General features: G+C 41.4%; 3 protein-coding genes across 3 annotated transcripts; 2 read left to right on the forward strand and 1 right to left on the reverse strand.

Annotated features, from left to right (window-relative positions):
- Window positions 1-561: 561 nt before the first annotated feature.
- mrpl20 (mitochondrial ribosomal protein L20) lies at window positions 562-3,261 on the reverse strand. The gene is made up of 4 exons (XM_071493335.1): window positions 3,026-3,261; window positions 2,665-2,775; window positions 1,942-2,019; window positions 562-1,832 (listed from the first exon to the last, which is right to left on the reverse strand). Exons 1-4 carry the CDS (start codon window positions 3,110-3,112, stop codon window positions 1,659-1,661), a joined length of 450 nt encoding a protein of 149 aa, XP_071349436.1. The 5' UTR covers window positions 3,113-3,261; the 3' UTR covers window positions 562-1,658.
- A 228-nt stretch (window positions 3,262-3,489) lies between these two features.
- On the forward strand, window positions 3,490-8,535 carry sdhb (succinate dehydrogenase complex, subunit B, iron sulfur (Ip)). The gene is made up of 8 exons (XM_071493327.1): window positions 3,490-3,654; window positions 4,900-5,033; window positions 5,767-5,852; window positions 6,286-6,422; window positions 6,887-7,003; window positions 7,104-7,205; window positions 7,321-7,443; window positions 7,983-8,535. The coding sequence occupies exons 1-8, from the start codon at window positions 3,505-3,507 to the stop codon at window positions 8,061-8,063; spliced, it is 930 nt and encodes a 309-aa protein (XP_071349428.1). The 5' UTR covers window positions 3,490-3,504; the 3' UTR covers window positions 8,064-8,535.
- Window positions 8,536-10,085: 1,550 nt separating this feature from the next.
- mfap2 (microfibril associated protein 2) lies at window positions 10,086-16,102 on the forward strand. The gene is made up of 9 exons (XM_071495212.1): window positions 10,086-10,213; window positions 12,024-12,085; window positions 13,247-13,294; window positions 13,721-13,747; window positions 13,849-13,938; window positions 14,031-14,072; window positions 14,157-14,244; window positions 15,113-15,186; window positions 15,277-16,102. Exons 2-9 carry the CDS (start codon window positions 12,055-12,057, stop codon window positions 15,378-15,380), a joined length of 504 nt encoding a protein of 167 aa, XP_071351313.1. The 5' UTR covers window positions 10,086-10,213; window positions 12,024-12,054; the 3' UTR covers window positions 15,381-16,102.
- The last annotated feature ends 22 nt before the right edge of the window (window positions 16,103-16,124 follow it).

Below are 16,124 nucleotides of genomic sequence, written 5' to 3' on the forward strand. Positions count from 1 at the left end.
GGTTTCTCCGAATAACAGCAGCGATGATTGGCTGAGGGCAAGTACGTCTTCTTCTCATTGGCTGCCCAAACAACCGTGTTCACTAGAGGTCATTCACGTAGTCCCACCCAGACTCGATACGGTAGCCGCAGAGGGTCATAATGTCTGCAATTCACATGAACCGACATGTTTTTTTTCTTTGGTTGCATCAGGCAGATTCTGGTTTTGTAAGTCACAGGGCATTGACATTGGTCAGATGTGTCCTCTACACATCACTTTCTGGCAAGGAGCAATCACTGGGTTTGATCTGTGCAGGATCATGTGAAATAAATTCTGGACTGGAGGAATGTTTATAGACTTCACAGCCAGGGTGTCAGTGCTTCTCAATACCACCGGTTAATTGAATTTAAATAATTTTGTCCTTGTGTTTTACATTATGCACTATCATGGCTATAAAACAAGAACTTTTGCAGGGAAACAGCAGCTACAAATAATTAGTGTTGAATAAAATACCCCTCAAAATAAATCACATCATTAAAATAGCTGTTTTTCAATGAGGAAAATGAAGACAGGACAACAGAATATATATCAAAACGTTTAATGAACTAAACATTATGAGGACAATCTTACCACAACAAAGGGTAAAATATATATAAAATAAAGTCATCACATGATAAAAATTGAGGTCATCCTTTTCTTTCCAACACCCCAAAAAAACTCACAATCAAACAGCATAAAATCATAACTTAACAAAGGTTGTGTCTGATACACACAGGGAGAGTTATGGAAACTGATAATCACATCCTCTATCATGATAGTGGAGGTAATTTTCAGAGCTGCTGAGAAGCAGTTTTATAGGTAACACTGCAGCAGGAAACCTCTGGCACACACAATAGATATGATGGGCTGAAGTGGGTGAACGTAGCAGGAGCAGGTCTGCGGACAAACAGTTGCTATGCTGTTTAACGTTGGCTGCGAGCTCGGATTCTGATGATGCAGAGATGCCCAATGTCAGCGCTCTGTCACACAGGCAACAATAAACACCAAGGGCTTTAATAGAGTAGGAAAAGTCGTATTTTGTCAAATATCTTTTCATAGATGCACTGAGTTTGAACAGCAAAATCCCAGCATGGGTGCAGGGGAACATAGTGAGTGAAGAAACTGTCCTCCAAGGCCAGGGACCAAGGCACTTCAACAGTAATCTGTCCTGCTAAAGTGTCCTTGAGTGTGATATTACGTCCCTTTCTACTTCAGGGTCGTCGTCAACTCTTTTTCATATCCAAGGACAAGGGGTTAGTGACAAGGAAGAATTTCACCAGCCTGGAGCTGACCTGTGTGGGACATGCAGGCGTGTCAACGGCCACCCCTCTCCTGTCAGCCAGTGAACCCCACACCATGAACACCAACCCACCCACATTACAAATAGTGGTCAGACCCTGGTCTCAATGTGGGTCATTTATGTGGGATATTAAGCATGGGGCAACCCTGGTTTACTGATCAAGAGAGTATTAAAAAAAAAGTGCCATATATGATTATATGAAAAATACTTAGATGAAACGACTGTAAAGCAAAGTGGTGAGTGTGTGTCTGGTCAACTCTTTCAGGATCATCTCAACAATCCAAGGGTGCTGCTCTTTAAACCACACATCAACTGGAAGTCCATAACTATCGCAAGTCCTTTATTGTAGTAAAACAACACGGGAGAAGACACCAGGAGGCTCTTTGCCATCACCCAGCGCTGCACGGAAACCTTCTTGTTGCCGAGCCTGAGCCAGCTTAGCCAGTGAGAGGAATGAGCGAGGTTCTGTGATGGCCAGGTCACTGATAACTCGTCGGTTCAGCTGAACGCTGCTCTGTACGGAGGAAAAGAGGAAATGTTTTACATACAAATAGAGTGAGACGTAAAAGCTAAAAGATCCTAGAGAGAAATGGTACAATGCTGTAATATGTGACACAACCAACCTTTGTGAGGTTGTGCATAAGGGCGGGATACTTCATGCCGTGCTCTCGAGATGCTGCTGCAATGCGTGTGATCCAGAGCTGAAGAAATTAGAGCACAGTAAATGATACATCATATTGATTCACTTGTTCAAGCACAGATGAACAACTTTATGTTCTATATAAAAAAGCCTTTTTGCAAGAACTCAACAAACTTCCCATACTGTTCACAAGAAATACACCTTTCTGATATCTCAAGATGTGAAGTCGTAACAAACAAAACTGGGACTGGAAGGACAGCTGGCTTTTCTTTGGCCTCTAATCACCTTATGACCCTAAGATTTATCTTTGGGTCCCTTTGAGGATCCTGGGTCCCGTGTTGGAAACCATTCAACTACAGGGTTGTCCATATAATTGAGTGTCTCAAAGCTCAAGGTCTAGAAGTAAACTACCATCTGGATGCATCCGGACAGACTACATAGACTGGTAGGACTGTTGAAGTGTATGTTTTGAAACATACAAGCACCCAGGATTCCTTGGAAAGCAGAATGAATAATGATTAATATTGGTTTGGCCGGAGACGAGCAGGACACCGGTGCAAAACTTGGTTTGAAGAAACATAATTTGCATTTACTAAGACCAAGAGGACATGACCAGGTTCTGAATACAATCTGGATTACATATAAATGAAAAGATATTTGTCTGATATTCCAGATCAAATCTAAACGACACATCCCTGTTTCTTACCGTTCTCATGTTACGTTTCTTCAAAGCCCGAGATTTGGTGGCGTAGACGAAAGCCCTCCGGACCGCCCGCACAGCCAGACTGTAGCAGCGGTTCCGTCTGCCTCTGAAGTGCTGGGGGAAGAGCCGACAAGCAGATGACCACAAACAAAACTGACGACGTCGCGCTTTTAATATTAGATCAGAGAGACGAAGCAACCTTCCCGACTGGCTGCCTCTGAACAAGTATACAGAGTGACTCACTGCATTTCCAGTTTTCTGAGGTGACTGCAACACAGGTTACAGCATGATGATATAAGACACAACATTTAGTCAGCGTTGAAGCAGGTTAACTCTCTGCTCCAGGAAATAGTCCCGGCCTTACCCGAGCATGTTTGAGAACTTCTTGAACTTTCCAGTATCTGTCGGGTCCACGGCTTCTGATCCACTGAGACAACGTCAGGAAGACCATGTTTGTTTTTCAGTCCACTTCACCGCCGACTCCTTTCTCGCAGAGCGAAAAACACTTATTTAAATGACCTTATCCCAGTTCCACCTGCAAGGAGACTGAGTTTATCCCACACGCTGTGTTACGACTGACAGAGGCACACCGGGTATGTTCGCTTTACAGCCCGGGTTATCTGGCGTCAGTGGTCGGGCGGGTTTGCTGACGGGGATCCCGGAAAAGACGTCTGTGGTGTCAAAAAAAAAAAAGAAATCCGTTCATTAACAGAGAAGAATACGTGTACGTGTAAAAAATGACAAAAAAATAAGACATAAAAGACAAGGGAGAACTATAAACTATAAACCTTGTATATGTGTGCGTATGTTGTTGCAAAGCCGGTAGACGTCTGTGAGTGAATCATGCGCTCCAGTGAGAGCAGTGACGCGGCCGCGGTGGATGCTGGGATACCAGGAGGTGGAGGTCAGAGAAGTTCCAAAATGTCGGCCGCTAGTCTGACGTCCTTGAGCCGCTGTGGTGTTTGGGCTTTCCGCTCCCCCGCAGGACTGGTGGTATGTTTAAATTAAATAGAATAAGTAAACATGTTACACTGTATGTTGTTACCAGGTGCTGATATTGTCGTGGAGATCTGTGGCTTTGCTCAGTGACACATTACGGTTTGACAGCGGAGGGCTCCGTCTATGATCTGAAGCCCGTGTTACGTAGTCCTGCTATAGCTGCTGTTTAGCTAGCGCTCACTTTGAGCTGCAGTTACACTGACTCTCCAATAACTTTTTAAGGGTTTTAATTTCTGGGTTATTGGTTGGTATGTTCAACATCAAACAGACGATAAAAACCTGATGAATGACACTTGTAAACATTGTTTAGCTAACTGTAACTTGATAAAGTAGACTGATAGCTTCATGTACGAGCAATCAAAACAATCAGACTAAATGATGACTTCGCTCCTCAGTAGTGGAGCCATGTACAGCAGTGTTTTTATAAAAAAAAAAACAGTTACTTGCTGATTTGATCAGGATGTTTTGTCTACTTTTTAAAATGAATTGTTGACCAATGATGTTGTTGCACTGGTTTCTGGTTTAAAGTAGAGCTGCAAAGTTGAATGGATTAGTCCATCATCTTCAACCTTTTAAAAATCAGTTAATCATTTCAGTTATTTTTCAGGTAAAAATGTCAAAAAAAATTGCTGTTCAAAGCTTCTTATATGTGAAGATTTGCTGCTTTTCTTAATATTATATCATGTATCAACGATCAAATATATTTCTGTGGGTTGTTCAACACCAACTTTTTTTTTCAACATTACAGGACTTTCTTCGCTGTTTAATGACATTTTATATACTAAATGATAAACTGATTAATCAAGAAAATTTTAGTTTTATTATATATATATATTAATATTAAAAGTAATCATTGGTTGCACCCCTAGTTTACAGATATGCTATGTTAAATTAAATTATTAAAACCACAAGATCCACTGATATGCAAAAGTTGTAAGAGTAAAGTTACTCCATGGAGCAGGAAAGCTGGTGCTTCAAAAGTACATTTGAAAGTTTGATACAGCAAACATGCTGAAATGTCTCTTATCACATTGATAGCAGTATTATATAAATAATAAGTTGTGATAGTCAGCAAGATAATTGAGTGAATAAAGCAAAGATAGAGTAGTTTAAATTTCCATTTTGGTCATTCCTGGAGTGAGCGCATCATGAAACCATCCACAACATTTTCTTATGTATAATGAAAATATTAGACCGCCTAAATAATCATGATTCTTCTCCGCTTGTCCCTGCTGTCAGGCGGTGCGATATGCCCAAACAGCAGCAGCTCCAGCAGCACAGCCCAGAATAAAGAAGTTCCAGGTGTACAGATGGGACCCGGACACTCCAGGAGACAAACCCCGCATGCAGACCTACGACATCGACCTCAACACGTAGGTGTTACAGCTTTTCTCTTCGCAGGGAGAAGGATAAAAAGGCCAGTATGTGCTGCAGTGTGTCAGTGACAGCTTCAGCTTTCAAACTGTGTCGGCATATCCACTTAAATACATAAGTAATAATGTACAACAGTGTGTCCTGATATCTGAAAATAATTTGTGAGGTGGAGATGAACATAGGCTTTCATTGCACTTATACCATGGATGCTCTATGGGCCGCTGTTAGCCAGTCAGAAACAATTATTTTCTGTGGGCATTGTATATGTGTTTATTGTTATTACAATTTAGGTGCAGTGAAGTGGATTTTGCCAGACTAAGCATTAACAATCAAGTTTAATTGCAGCTTATCTTTTCTGATGAATAGTGCTGACTAAAGCATTTTTAATGGAGGTTCTATTTGTTCATGCCAATGATAATAACAGATTTTCTGGTTCTGGTTATGATCACTTGCACTGACGGTGGCTTGCTGCTTAGGGCATTGAAAGCATCACCCGAGTACATGTAAACAGTGGGCATGATAGATGAACTGAGAACAGGCCTCAGGTCGATCTAGCACAGATGGCTCTGACAGGCTGGCCTCCTCCCAGTCCTCTTCCTTCATCTGTTCCTCTGATCAGCTTGAGTTGACTCAGCTCTTGCGTCTGTCGGGATGTCATGGCAGTAAAACACATCAGAGTTGTCCCCTTTTGCACTTTTGTTTTACTGACTTGTTGTGTTGTTCTTCATCTAGTTGTGGTCCAATGGTTCTTGATGCCCTGATCAAGATCAAAAATGAGATGGACTCAACTCTGACCTTCCGCCGCTCCTGCAGAGAAGGTCAGTAACATGGAGGCTGGAGTGTGCCACCAAAATAATTGTCAACTTTTTAAAGTGTGGGATTCAAAAATGAATTTTGTATAAATGCTTATGCTTTTAAAATTGAATTTACAAACACATTAGCTGCATTTGCTGTCAGATGATAAAATGATCATTACATGTGGCAAATAATATGAATCAATTATAAGCTTATCACCACAAAAACTCCCAAGTTACTCTGTTGTGATGGTGCAGCCTACATTTGGTTTGTTTTGTTTTTAAGGGAATAAACCAAAGTTTTGGAAGTTTGCTTTGCAGATTAATTTTCTTTATAAGATGACCACTGGTCATTCAACCATGGTTGCTGCACAATCTCTTCTGCATGGAAGAAAATTGTTGAGATTGTCCTCTCAGAAATTATACTTACAATGTTTTTTATGTTTCTCAAATGTAGGTATTTGTGGATCCTGTGCAATGAACATTAATGGAGGAAACACACTTGCTTGTCTTAACAAGATTGACACCAACCTTAGCAAGCCAACTAAGATTTACCCCCTGCCACATATGTATGTGGTCAAAGACCTTGTACCTGTGAGTAGCAAGTCCTGAGTTAAGAGTCCACTGCACCATGAACGGTTGGAACAGCTCTGAGTGGTAACTGATGTTACTCCAGTCGAGTGCTTAAGTTATGATTTATCAAGGTCATAACATTAAACCTTTATCATTACTATCATTACTCTGTGTTTATGTGGCGGCTGAGATTGAAAATAATCATTTCAGAGTTTTTTGATTTACAGACTCTTAGGTAAAATGCCATGTTCACCATGTGACATGTTTTTGAATGTCTCAGTGATAATAGTTAACACTTATTCCCACAACTTTTCACCTCTTCTTTGTTGATATATTTCTGGCCTGTTTTGAACCAAATTAATCAGAAACATGGATAAATTCCTTAATCATGTTTCAGAAGCATTTTACAGTTTGTAGCAGTTTTTTTTTTTTTTTAGTTAAATTTTATTCTGACTTGATTCCTGACTGCACAATTGTGTTTGCAGGACATGAGTAACTTCTACGCCCAGTACAAGTCTATTGAGCCCTACCTGAAGAAGAAGGACGAGTCAAAGGAGGGGAAAGAGCAGTACCTGCAGTCTGTAGAGGACCGACAGAAACTGGTACACCACTTTTTTTATTTTGGTAAAGCATTGACAGACAGGCTTTCCAGTGCCCAGTCACATGAAAATAAATTCCCTTCCCTGCTTTTCTCTTGTGTAGGACGGCCTATATGAATGTATCTTGTGCGCCTGCTGCAGTACGAGCTGCCCAAGTTACTGGTGGAACGGAGACAAATACTTGGGACCTGCTGTGCTGATGCAGGTGTGTATACGTGTACAAGAGCACACAAACAACTACGATGGTTTGTTGTATCCTGAATCAATTCAAAACATGACCGTACGTATAAATAATAGGTATATATGCTGTTGTCTCTCAGGCATATCGTTGGATGATTGACTCACGAGACGAGTTCACAGAGGAGCGTCTGTCCAAGCTGCAGGATCCTTTCTCCCTCTACCGCTGCCACACTATCATGAACTGCACCAAGACCTGCCCCAAGGTAACCTGCCAGCACTCACTTACACACACATGCACACCACAGCTGGTGCAACAGGTTCTTCTCATTTGCCTAAATTGCAGGCATATTTCCTGCGTCTCTTGACCAGGGCGCCTGAAAAATAGGCCAGAAGGAAGAAATCAGGGAGACTGGTTTTTAGTGAAACTGGATGTAATTCTGTATTTACAGATCTGTTTGTGGACTTTATTGCATAGACATGTTACTGCCAGCATTGAAATCATCATTTATAATAATAATCCAGGCTCTTATCAGAATGTTTCACACTTTATAGAAATATTGAAGTGGACTAAATGTTTTAGGGAAAATGTAAATTCTTTCAGTGTATCTCATGTCAAAACATAGCTTTTATGTGATGTAAGAGGATTAATATTAAAATTATGAAACTGGGATGTACCCTTTATCTTGTGTCCTTAAAACACAGACTGTTTGTGCTTTACAGATACAACATCATGCCTCTTTGTTCATCAAATATCAAAGTGACTCTTACTGATCTCTCCATCTTCATCTCCTCTTCCTCTCAGGGGCTGAACCCAGGAAAAGCAATAGCTGAGATCAAGAAGATGATGGCCACATACAAGGAGAAGAAGGCTGCCGCCGTCTGAAACCTCAGTTGTCTTTTCGTACAACTTTTCCCTCCATTATTAAATTATATATTGATTTTTAAAATGCTTAGGTCTGAAGGGCCAGTACACAAGTGAACTCCCCCACCACCACACCCCAAATACCACAGAGTCAACTAATGGAAATGAATGGGTGTGAGTGTGTGTGGTTGGAGGACTTGGTGTTACACAAACGCACATGTACAGTATGAATGCAGGAGAGAGCGAGTGTGTGTCTGAGTCTTACATGTACTATACCAGAGGTATTTATCTCCAACTCCACTGTTTGTGCACTAGGGAGACATGATGCTGCATATTAAAGTAAAAACAAGGCATTTTCATGTGCATAGACATTTTTTTTAGCTTTTCCAGGCTAGCAGCTGGTCCACAGACATACAGTGTATATGTTCCCTCAGATCTTCCAACATACCAACAGCAGTCTTTGTTTTGATGGAAAATAAATATTTGAAATGCCTGTCTTTGTTCTCATTGGGTATGACTTGCTGTCATTAGTGTCACTATGACCATCCACCCACAGTCACTAATAGTCAGTGTCCACTAGATGCCGTTATTGTGCAGAGCCTGAGCTGTAAATTAACCATCAGCGGCTTCATCACTGTGTTACTGGGTTTACTTGAAGTCTGTCATGAATGCAGATCTTTGTGTTGATGTCTCTGTAAGTGAGACGTCTTTGTCACAGGTTTAGGTTTTATAAATATTACATTTGGAGCAGACTTTAGGTGTCTTCTGTGTGCCATAAGCGTGCATTGACCTAAAGTGACAAATCAAAGAACTGAATGTAACAGCAAAGCTCACAAAGCCTAACTCGAGATGGATACTGTAACACAATCTAATGCAACAGCTCTGCAACAAATTGTTCAACTCACATTCAGCATCTGTTTACACTGATGTGGAGTTGATTTAAGTTTTAGACCATTATTTGGGGCTTAGTTGATTGGGCAACATTACATTGTGAGGGGAAATGTGTTTGGAATAACTTGTCTCCTCCAGTTACATGTTACAGGTATGTAATTATATGTACACTGCAGGTTGTATGTTTTCATTATGGAAACTTATCAGTGACATCTAATCTGAATGCACTTCTCCAGGATAAATGTTTAACTGACTGAAGTTGGTGCTGCTGCAGTCTGTGCCCCGCCGGATTTGAGTTTTATTTACAAAAGTTACAAATGACATAAAACAATGACAGCTGAGGTGAGCAGAAAGAAGCTTATATTTGACTTTTACTTAATAAAATAATCTATCCACACTTTCAAAAATCTGATTGTGGGGACATTTAAAAAAAACAACAACAGGTAAGTATTTCTTAACATTCTGTATAGTTTCTACAGAGGATGTAGCTTTAAGCAAATAAGAAGAAATATGTTATGAGACCATTATCTACATTATATATCTACTTCTATCTTATATCTGAGACTTGATCTAGTGTTAGAATTTATCCCAACAAAGGTCTAAAACATAATACATTAATTGATATTGATATTGATAGATTAATTAAAAAGTAAAGTAAAACAATTGCAAGAAACTAAACTTTATATTTAAAAAATAAAACATACAAACTTACTAATAAGTAACAATAATCATGACATATTGTACAATCATACAACTGAAGTAGTTTAGCTAATCACAGCTAATCACAGCTAATTATAGTGATAATTATAATAATAATATTATAATTATAGTCATTATAAAGTGGAAGGTTGTGTTGCAGTATGATGGGATGTATTACACAGCTGAGGTCTCTTGGATTTGGTAGGGTCTTAATTCCTCCAGGATGCAAATATTGCATATTATTAATAACTTAGTAATTTATTATAGGTATTAAATAGATACACAGAGATCCTGAGACCTAATCAAGAATTTTTGTCATGATCACAAACCAAACCTTGATTGATTTGATAACACAGTTTTGACATCTTAAAAGCTTATGTTAGTATTTACATTAGTCAGCCTTTGAACCCTGATCTTGGTGGGACCGGGGATCGGGGATCGGGGGTTGGGGCTGGAGGCTGGGACTGGACGGGGAGGAGACTACAGATGCGGGGTGGTACAATGTGGCGCTGCGAGGTCCCCCCGCACTCAGAGGACGCATGAGAGCCGAGGAAAGTCGGAGCAAACTGAACCAAAGTTAGGTAAGACACTCGGGGGGGGGGGGGGTCACAAGTTTGCATTTTTACTGTTTGGATTAACTGAACCTACTTTTTTTAAATTTTTTTATTTAATGCATGCGATTGTTAAGAAGACTTAGCTTGTGCTGAGAGATGTGGAGGAAAAGAAATCAGGAGGGTATGAGGGGACAGATTTCATGCAGCCTAGTCCATGTTTCAGGGACATGAACGCATCACAGGAGTTTCTCAGTCGCTCAGGGCAGACCGAGTAGCTGTGGGTAATTAGTGTGCATGTTAATGGCTGTGGAGAGCTGACATGTGGTCCTGTGTTTTCACTGGAGAGAAAGAGGAGGAGGGACTTCACAGCACAGCCTGCAGCAATGGCACTACAATGGAGACAGGGTGCCAAGAGGGAAAACTTAAAAAAAAAAAAATTCAGCTGCTGCTTCCAGAAGGTTTGGGTCAACGAGGGCACATGGAAAGATGATTTTTTTAATTTCTATTTATTTATTTGTCATGGTTGCATAAAATCAAAAGGCGTAAAATAGATGACAGCAGTTGAACCTCCTGTTGCTGTCCTCAGAAACTCTTACTAATGTGTATGTGTGAATGTGTGTGTCTGGTGGGGGGGGGGGGGGGGGGGGTCTCTAGCTGGGAAGGGAAGGACTAAATGGGGAGAGGGGGGCTAATCGCTCCCAGATGTGTGCTGTGAAAACATATGGTTTCCGATAGCCACTGTGATGCACAAGAAGAATGTGTGTGTCTGTGTGTGTGTGTGTGTGTGTGTGTGAGTGAGTGATATGCTGGGACACAAACACACTCAAACACACACTCACAGATTTATTGTTACATATGCAGAGCTTGTGCAAACAATGTTTCTCTCACGACCTGCGTTCAGTGGGGCCTCACAAAATGTGCATGCAGTCACACACAGAGAGCTGAAGCGTCCACAGTGCAGGATGTGTTGAGAGCACAAATGAACTGCTTCATGTTGTGTGTATGAAGGAGCCTACAGTGCCGCAGCAGAGGAGGAGCGTTCATACTTTCCACAAAGTGGAAAAGTAGTTTAGTCAGTGCTGCAGGAAGCTAAGGTCTTGGATTTTACTGTATGTAACACACTGCGACTTCCTGAAGCTCATCGACAACTTCAGAAAAAATAAGGAGCAGGTTTACTATTCTGTGTTGTCCTGATGCCGTCAGTGTTCATGTTTTTCTGTCCACATGTCATTTTGACTCAACCTGAGAGGCCCTTTTGCTTGGTGGAGTGAAGAAGAAAGAAAAAAGGGGGGGGGGGGGGGGGGGTTCGAGGAAATGACCAGTGAGGGCGACAGAAGGGAAATGAAGGATGTGGAGACAGACGGATAGAGGGAGGGGGGGGAGAGGGAGGGAGGGGATGAAGAAAACTCAGAGAGTGGGGTGGGGTTGAGGGGTCCTCTGTTTCTTTTCCTGGAATGCAGCCTCCAGACTGTCTGCTGCAGCGAGGAAAAGTAGGAAAACAGAGAGATTGTTCTTAGGAAGACAAACGTGCCACATTCTTGCTGTCAGAGTTTTCTCCCCCTCCTTTTCTTGCTGTGGCTGTTTGGGGCCAAGTGGAGGGGGTTTGGTGGTGGGTGGTGGGGGTTACAGGCAGAGGAAGAACAGTGGAGTGTGTGTGTGTGTGTGTGTGTGTGTGTGGGGTTGGGGGGGGGGGGGGGGAGTTGAAAGGTGATAGAGGGCAGGGGGAAAGAGAGGACAAGAGAGTTCAGGAGACCAAAGGAATATCCAGCCCCAAGCAGTTCATTAACCTCATGTTGCTCTGTTTTGATTGTTCATCCTCTCCTCATGTCCCGTCCAGTGTTGAAGTCAGTCTACCTCCCAAAGTGACCATGAGGGTCCTCCTACTAATCTGCATGCCAGGTAACTGCACTGTGTTCCTCTTTCAGCTGGATCAGTCATTTAAAGCCCCTGAAAACGTGGTTTCGAATCTGACATATTAAAGACTCATTCCTAAATATGGAACTATGAAAGCTAAAGGAATCGTTTGTAATGTTTTGGACTTTGCTTTCTTGCCCAGAGATAGAGAAGAGAGAAGATAGATACCAACTCTCATGTCTGTACCATAAATAGGAAGCTAAAGCCAGTTAGCTCAGCTTAGCATAAGCTAAGGGGATAGCTAGTCTGGCTCTGCCACACACAAATGCAAAACAACCACTGTTTTCAAACTGCATCCCACACACTACAAACCAGAGAGACGAACACAACCAAAGTCAAAAATATACAACAAAATCTTTCATGTGCAACAACCAAACGGTTCTAGCTTTGGCAGAAAACTGTTGGACCCCATCACTCATAGTAAAGAAATTGTTGAGAGAAGTGGTTTTCAGGCTCCTTTAGAGCATTAAATATTTCTTAAATGGACGTAAGAGTAAAAAAAAATGAATAGGAGTACAAAATAATCTCTTGTGAATATTATCCTGAATAACAGCAAAATATTGTAACTGTGAATGGGCCGAGACTAAACGACTCCTCTCCAGCTCGTCCTCGTGACGTCAGCAATACTGCGTTCATTCTTTCTCTTACTGGTGAAAAGGTGACTTTATAAAATGAACACACCTTTGCTCAATTTAATACACTCAGAGGTTTTGCTGCAGAAACCCCCTGATGAAAGTAAGGCCGCTGGAAATGTTGAATGGCGTCCTGCAGAGGAGTTGTTGAAGTAATTATTATCTTTATGGACTTTAAAGCATTAAAGTGACTTCATGTAACTTTTACGAACTCTGGCCACAGGTGGAAGTTACAGATGGTAAATGCTATAAAAAAAAAAAAAAAGTAGTGTAAGAGTGGCACACACACATTAAACCTTTTGTAGTTATGGCCTTAAAGGAGGTGAGTACGTGCTGAGAAACTGAAATTTTAAAATCAAAAGTGAGAGGAGATTACAGATATTAGGTCTGATGGTGCTACTCAGTGCTACTCAGTTACAATATTCAGAGCACTTGTAATTACTCACTTTCCACCCCTGCATTTCACTCATCACCTCCTCTTTGTGATTACTTTATTTGTCTAAAATGTCGACAGTTCTGCTGCTCGCCCAGGCCCAGTACCAGGAACCGTTTCCTTTTTTGGGTGAGTTCATTAAGAGAATATTGGCCTGGATTGTTCCAGCTCAGCATCGGTTTATATCAGAGCTCTCCACATCTGTTCCTGATCTCTGGCTGTCCTCTGATGTGTCACCTAGCCTCGAGGAGTTCTCCCTCCTCGTCTGATTGTTATTTACCACCCGCATAGCAACTGTTGTCACAGTGTAAAACTTTGACCGCTCTGCATGTTGTTATTTGTAAACATCTTGCATATGAGGTCATGGATTACACCCTCACAAGCTGCTCGTTTTCTTCAGCTTTGGCATGCAGGTGGTTCAGTTCATGTGGTGTGGTGCTTTTTGTGTGTGTGTTTGTGTATCGGAGGGGGGGGGGGGGGGGGGGACTGTAATTGGTTTCACAGTGTTGATCTCATGAAACATTTTTCTCTCCTGCTTACTTCATGGCTTCACAGAGGACTATGGGCCAGATTATTTTCCAGGTAAAACATTTTCAGCTTCATAGAAATGTTCCTTGATGTTCTTGAAATGTTGCTGTGATGTTTTAAAGGGATTCCTCTCCTTCTTTTTTTTTTTTTTTTAGGGAATCCAGATCCTGAAAACCATGATTCCCTTCCTGGAACCTACCAGCAGCAGGTTCGACTCGAGCCAGTGGTCCGTCCAGAAAAATCAGGTACATCTCCTCCCGTCACATCATGATATTTAAAATGGGTTTGTATTGTGCCAACAACTCATTTTTAAATCTGTTCTCCACGTGGATGTCAGGGTCCGAATTGGAGACAGAGCCCACAGAGCCCGGCCCTCTTGGTAAGAAAGCTGCAGAGATGAGGACAGATAATCAGCTGTTTTCTTCGAGTGGAGATATTATTTTTCTGTGTGTTTGATTTCCAGATTGCAGAGAGGAGCAGTATCCCTGCACCAGACTCTACTCTGTTCACAAGCCATGCAAGCAGTGCCTCAACAGCCTGTGCTTCTACAGGTATGTAGGCCTAGGACTTTTGATTGACCTTTAAATGAGCAGTTTACCCAAAATTGAACAGCCGGTCATAATCTGCCCTTACAGTCAGTCACAACTCCCTGAAGTGTGTTGGACAAACAAACACACACAGTCACCGCACATTTCATTTCAGCCTCCTCCCAAACCTTAATGTTTCTGCGGAGCAGATGTAAATAAAATTGTTTAGGAAAATGCCGACCTGGGACTATAGAGGCTAAATTGCCATTTGCTCTAAGGATTGGGACAAAGACATCTCGTACTGTCAACAAATGTCATGAAAAGAATAAATGAATAATGCATCAGCATGTTTTATGTTTCTCAGTACTGTGAAACACACTTTTATTCTCTATAAAGATGTAAATCTTTAAAAATAGGTCAGAAATATTCATGAACAGTTTCATTTTTGAAGAGGACTCAGCTCTATCCTTAAACAGCTGAGCACTGTTTTTTGAAAACATAACAGGAATAAATTGTATATTTCTTAGAGACTATTTTCTTTTTCTTTCATTTGTTGCTCTAGCAAATATTAACATCCCAACAGCAGGATAGTTTATATGGTATCTACTCAAAATAAATTACAGAAGAAGCTTTTTTTGTTGTTATAAGGAAACATGTCACCCAGCGTCACTGTGTGGTTCACTGCTCTGTTTTTAATAGTTTCTGGATGACAACAGAAATTTATTGCACCGGTTGATGATTTATCCGGTTTTGGCAACATAGAGAATATTTAAGTAAAGTTTTGACTGATGTGAAGATGACCGTTTGCATTTTGGGTGAACTACTCCTTTAACATCACTGGCACCTCAGTGTTTCAGCCTCACGCGTGACCTCTACATGTGTTTTCATTCAGTTTGCGACGGGTATACGTCATCAACAAGGAGGTTTGCGTGAGGACAGTGTGTGCGCATGAAGAGCTGCTCAGAGGTGGGTTCATTGTACTGTGTGTTAATCTGTGTGTGTATGTGTTTGTATACAGGGTTGGTTTAATTCTAACTCCCCTCTGTCTGTGTTTAGCGGACCTGTGTCGTGATCAGTTCTCCCGCTGCGGCGTGGCAGCGCTGAGCGGACAGTGTGCATCACTAGGAGGAAGCTGTGGAAAGAGCTGTGGTGGCTGCTGATTGAGTACTGAGATCAGGGACACTACCTGCCCAGATACTGCCGCTTTTCTCCAACTCGTCCACATCCTGTTTACTTTGTCCTCCTCCCTGTCTCTCCTCCTCACTTCTCCTTGTGACTCCTCTGTACAACTCATTACTCTTCTGCATTTGAAGACTTTTATTCTGTTTCTCAGTACCTTTATTTTTCCACATGTACGTCTGCCCAGTAGATCCTGTGTGTATGGTTAAATATACTCCAAAGAACGTTGATGATTGTATAAATCACTGGTGCTATAAAATCATCACACTGGTGCTATAAAAAGTTAACCTTTAGAGATGCACATAAAACTGCAGAACATCTTTTTTCTATTTTTTTTGGCATATTGTATCATATTAATCTCATGCTTTGTATTTGTTCATATGTTACTGTACTTGTGTTGAGAAGCAGTCATTGTCACGATGATCAACTCATCAATGGTGGCCACTGTGCACTGACATCAGACAAAACTAATCAATATCCAGCCGTCTCATCGTAGAAGATCATGAGATGTGTGAAGAAACAGGTGGTGAGTGACCTCAGCTTTTGTACTACTGCCACCTGGGTCTGTGCTTAGCAACCACGCAGCAAGCTCATATAAATATATTCCAGTGGCAACAAGTGCTCTGAAAAGGCATCTCACAAACGGCCTCTGTACTACTGCTTTGTTAAACTGTCACTATAAAGACTGAGGAAAAAAAATAAACTTTTTTTTTTTTTTTTTTTTT

The sequence above is a fragment of the Trachinotus anak genome, unplaced genomic scaffold, assembly GCF_046630095.1.
Source record: "Trachinotus anak isolate AG129_WGS33_773 ecotype Australia unplaced genomic scaffold, CSIRO_AGI_Tana_v1 ptg000013l, whole genome shotgun sequence".
Lineage (NCBI taxonomy): Eukaryota > Metazoa > Chordata > Actinopteri > Carangiformes > Carangidae > Trachinotus > Trachinotus anak.

Excerpts from the sequence above, each read along its gene's own strand:
- sdhb (XM_071493327.1), top strand. The coding sequence starts at position 3,505 with ATGCGCTCCAGTGAGAGCAGTGACGCGGCCGCGGTGGATGCTGGGATA. Across the intron at positions 5,034-5,766 it reads TACGACATCGACCTCAACAC|TTGTGGTCCAATGGTTCTTG; the intron begins GTAGGTGTTACA and ends TTCTTCATCTAG. Across the intron at positions 7,004-7,103 it reads TAGAGGACCGACAGAAACTG|GACGGCCTATATGAATGTAT; the intron begins GTACACCACTTT and ends TCTCTTGTGTAG.
- mrpl20 (XM_071493335.1), bottom strand. The coding sequence starts at position 3,112 with ATGGTCTTCCTGACGTTGTCTCAGTGGATCAGAAGCCGTGGACCCGAC. Across the intron at positions 2,020-2,664 it reads AGAAACGTAACATGAGAACG|CTCTGGATCACACGCATTGC; the intron begins GTAAGAAACAGG and ends TAATTTCTTCAG. Across the intron at positions 1,833-1,941 it reads TTATGCACAACCTCACAAAG|AGCAGCGTTCAGCTGAACCG; the intron begins GTTGGTTGTGTC and ends TCCTCCGTACAG.
- mfap2 (XM_071495212.1), top strand. The coding sequence starts at position 12,055 with ATGAGGGTCCTCCTACTAATCTGCATGCCAG. Across the intron at positions 13,939-14,030 it reads GGTCCGTCCAGAAAAATCAG|GGTCCGAATTGGAGACAGAG; the intron begins GTACATCTCCTC and ends CGTGGATGTCAG. Across the intron at positions 15,187-15,276 it reads GCATGAAGAGCTGCTCAGAG|CGGACCTGTGTCGTGATCAG; the intron begins GTGGGTTCATTG and ends GTCTGTGTTTAG.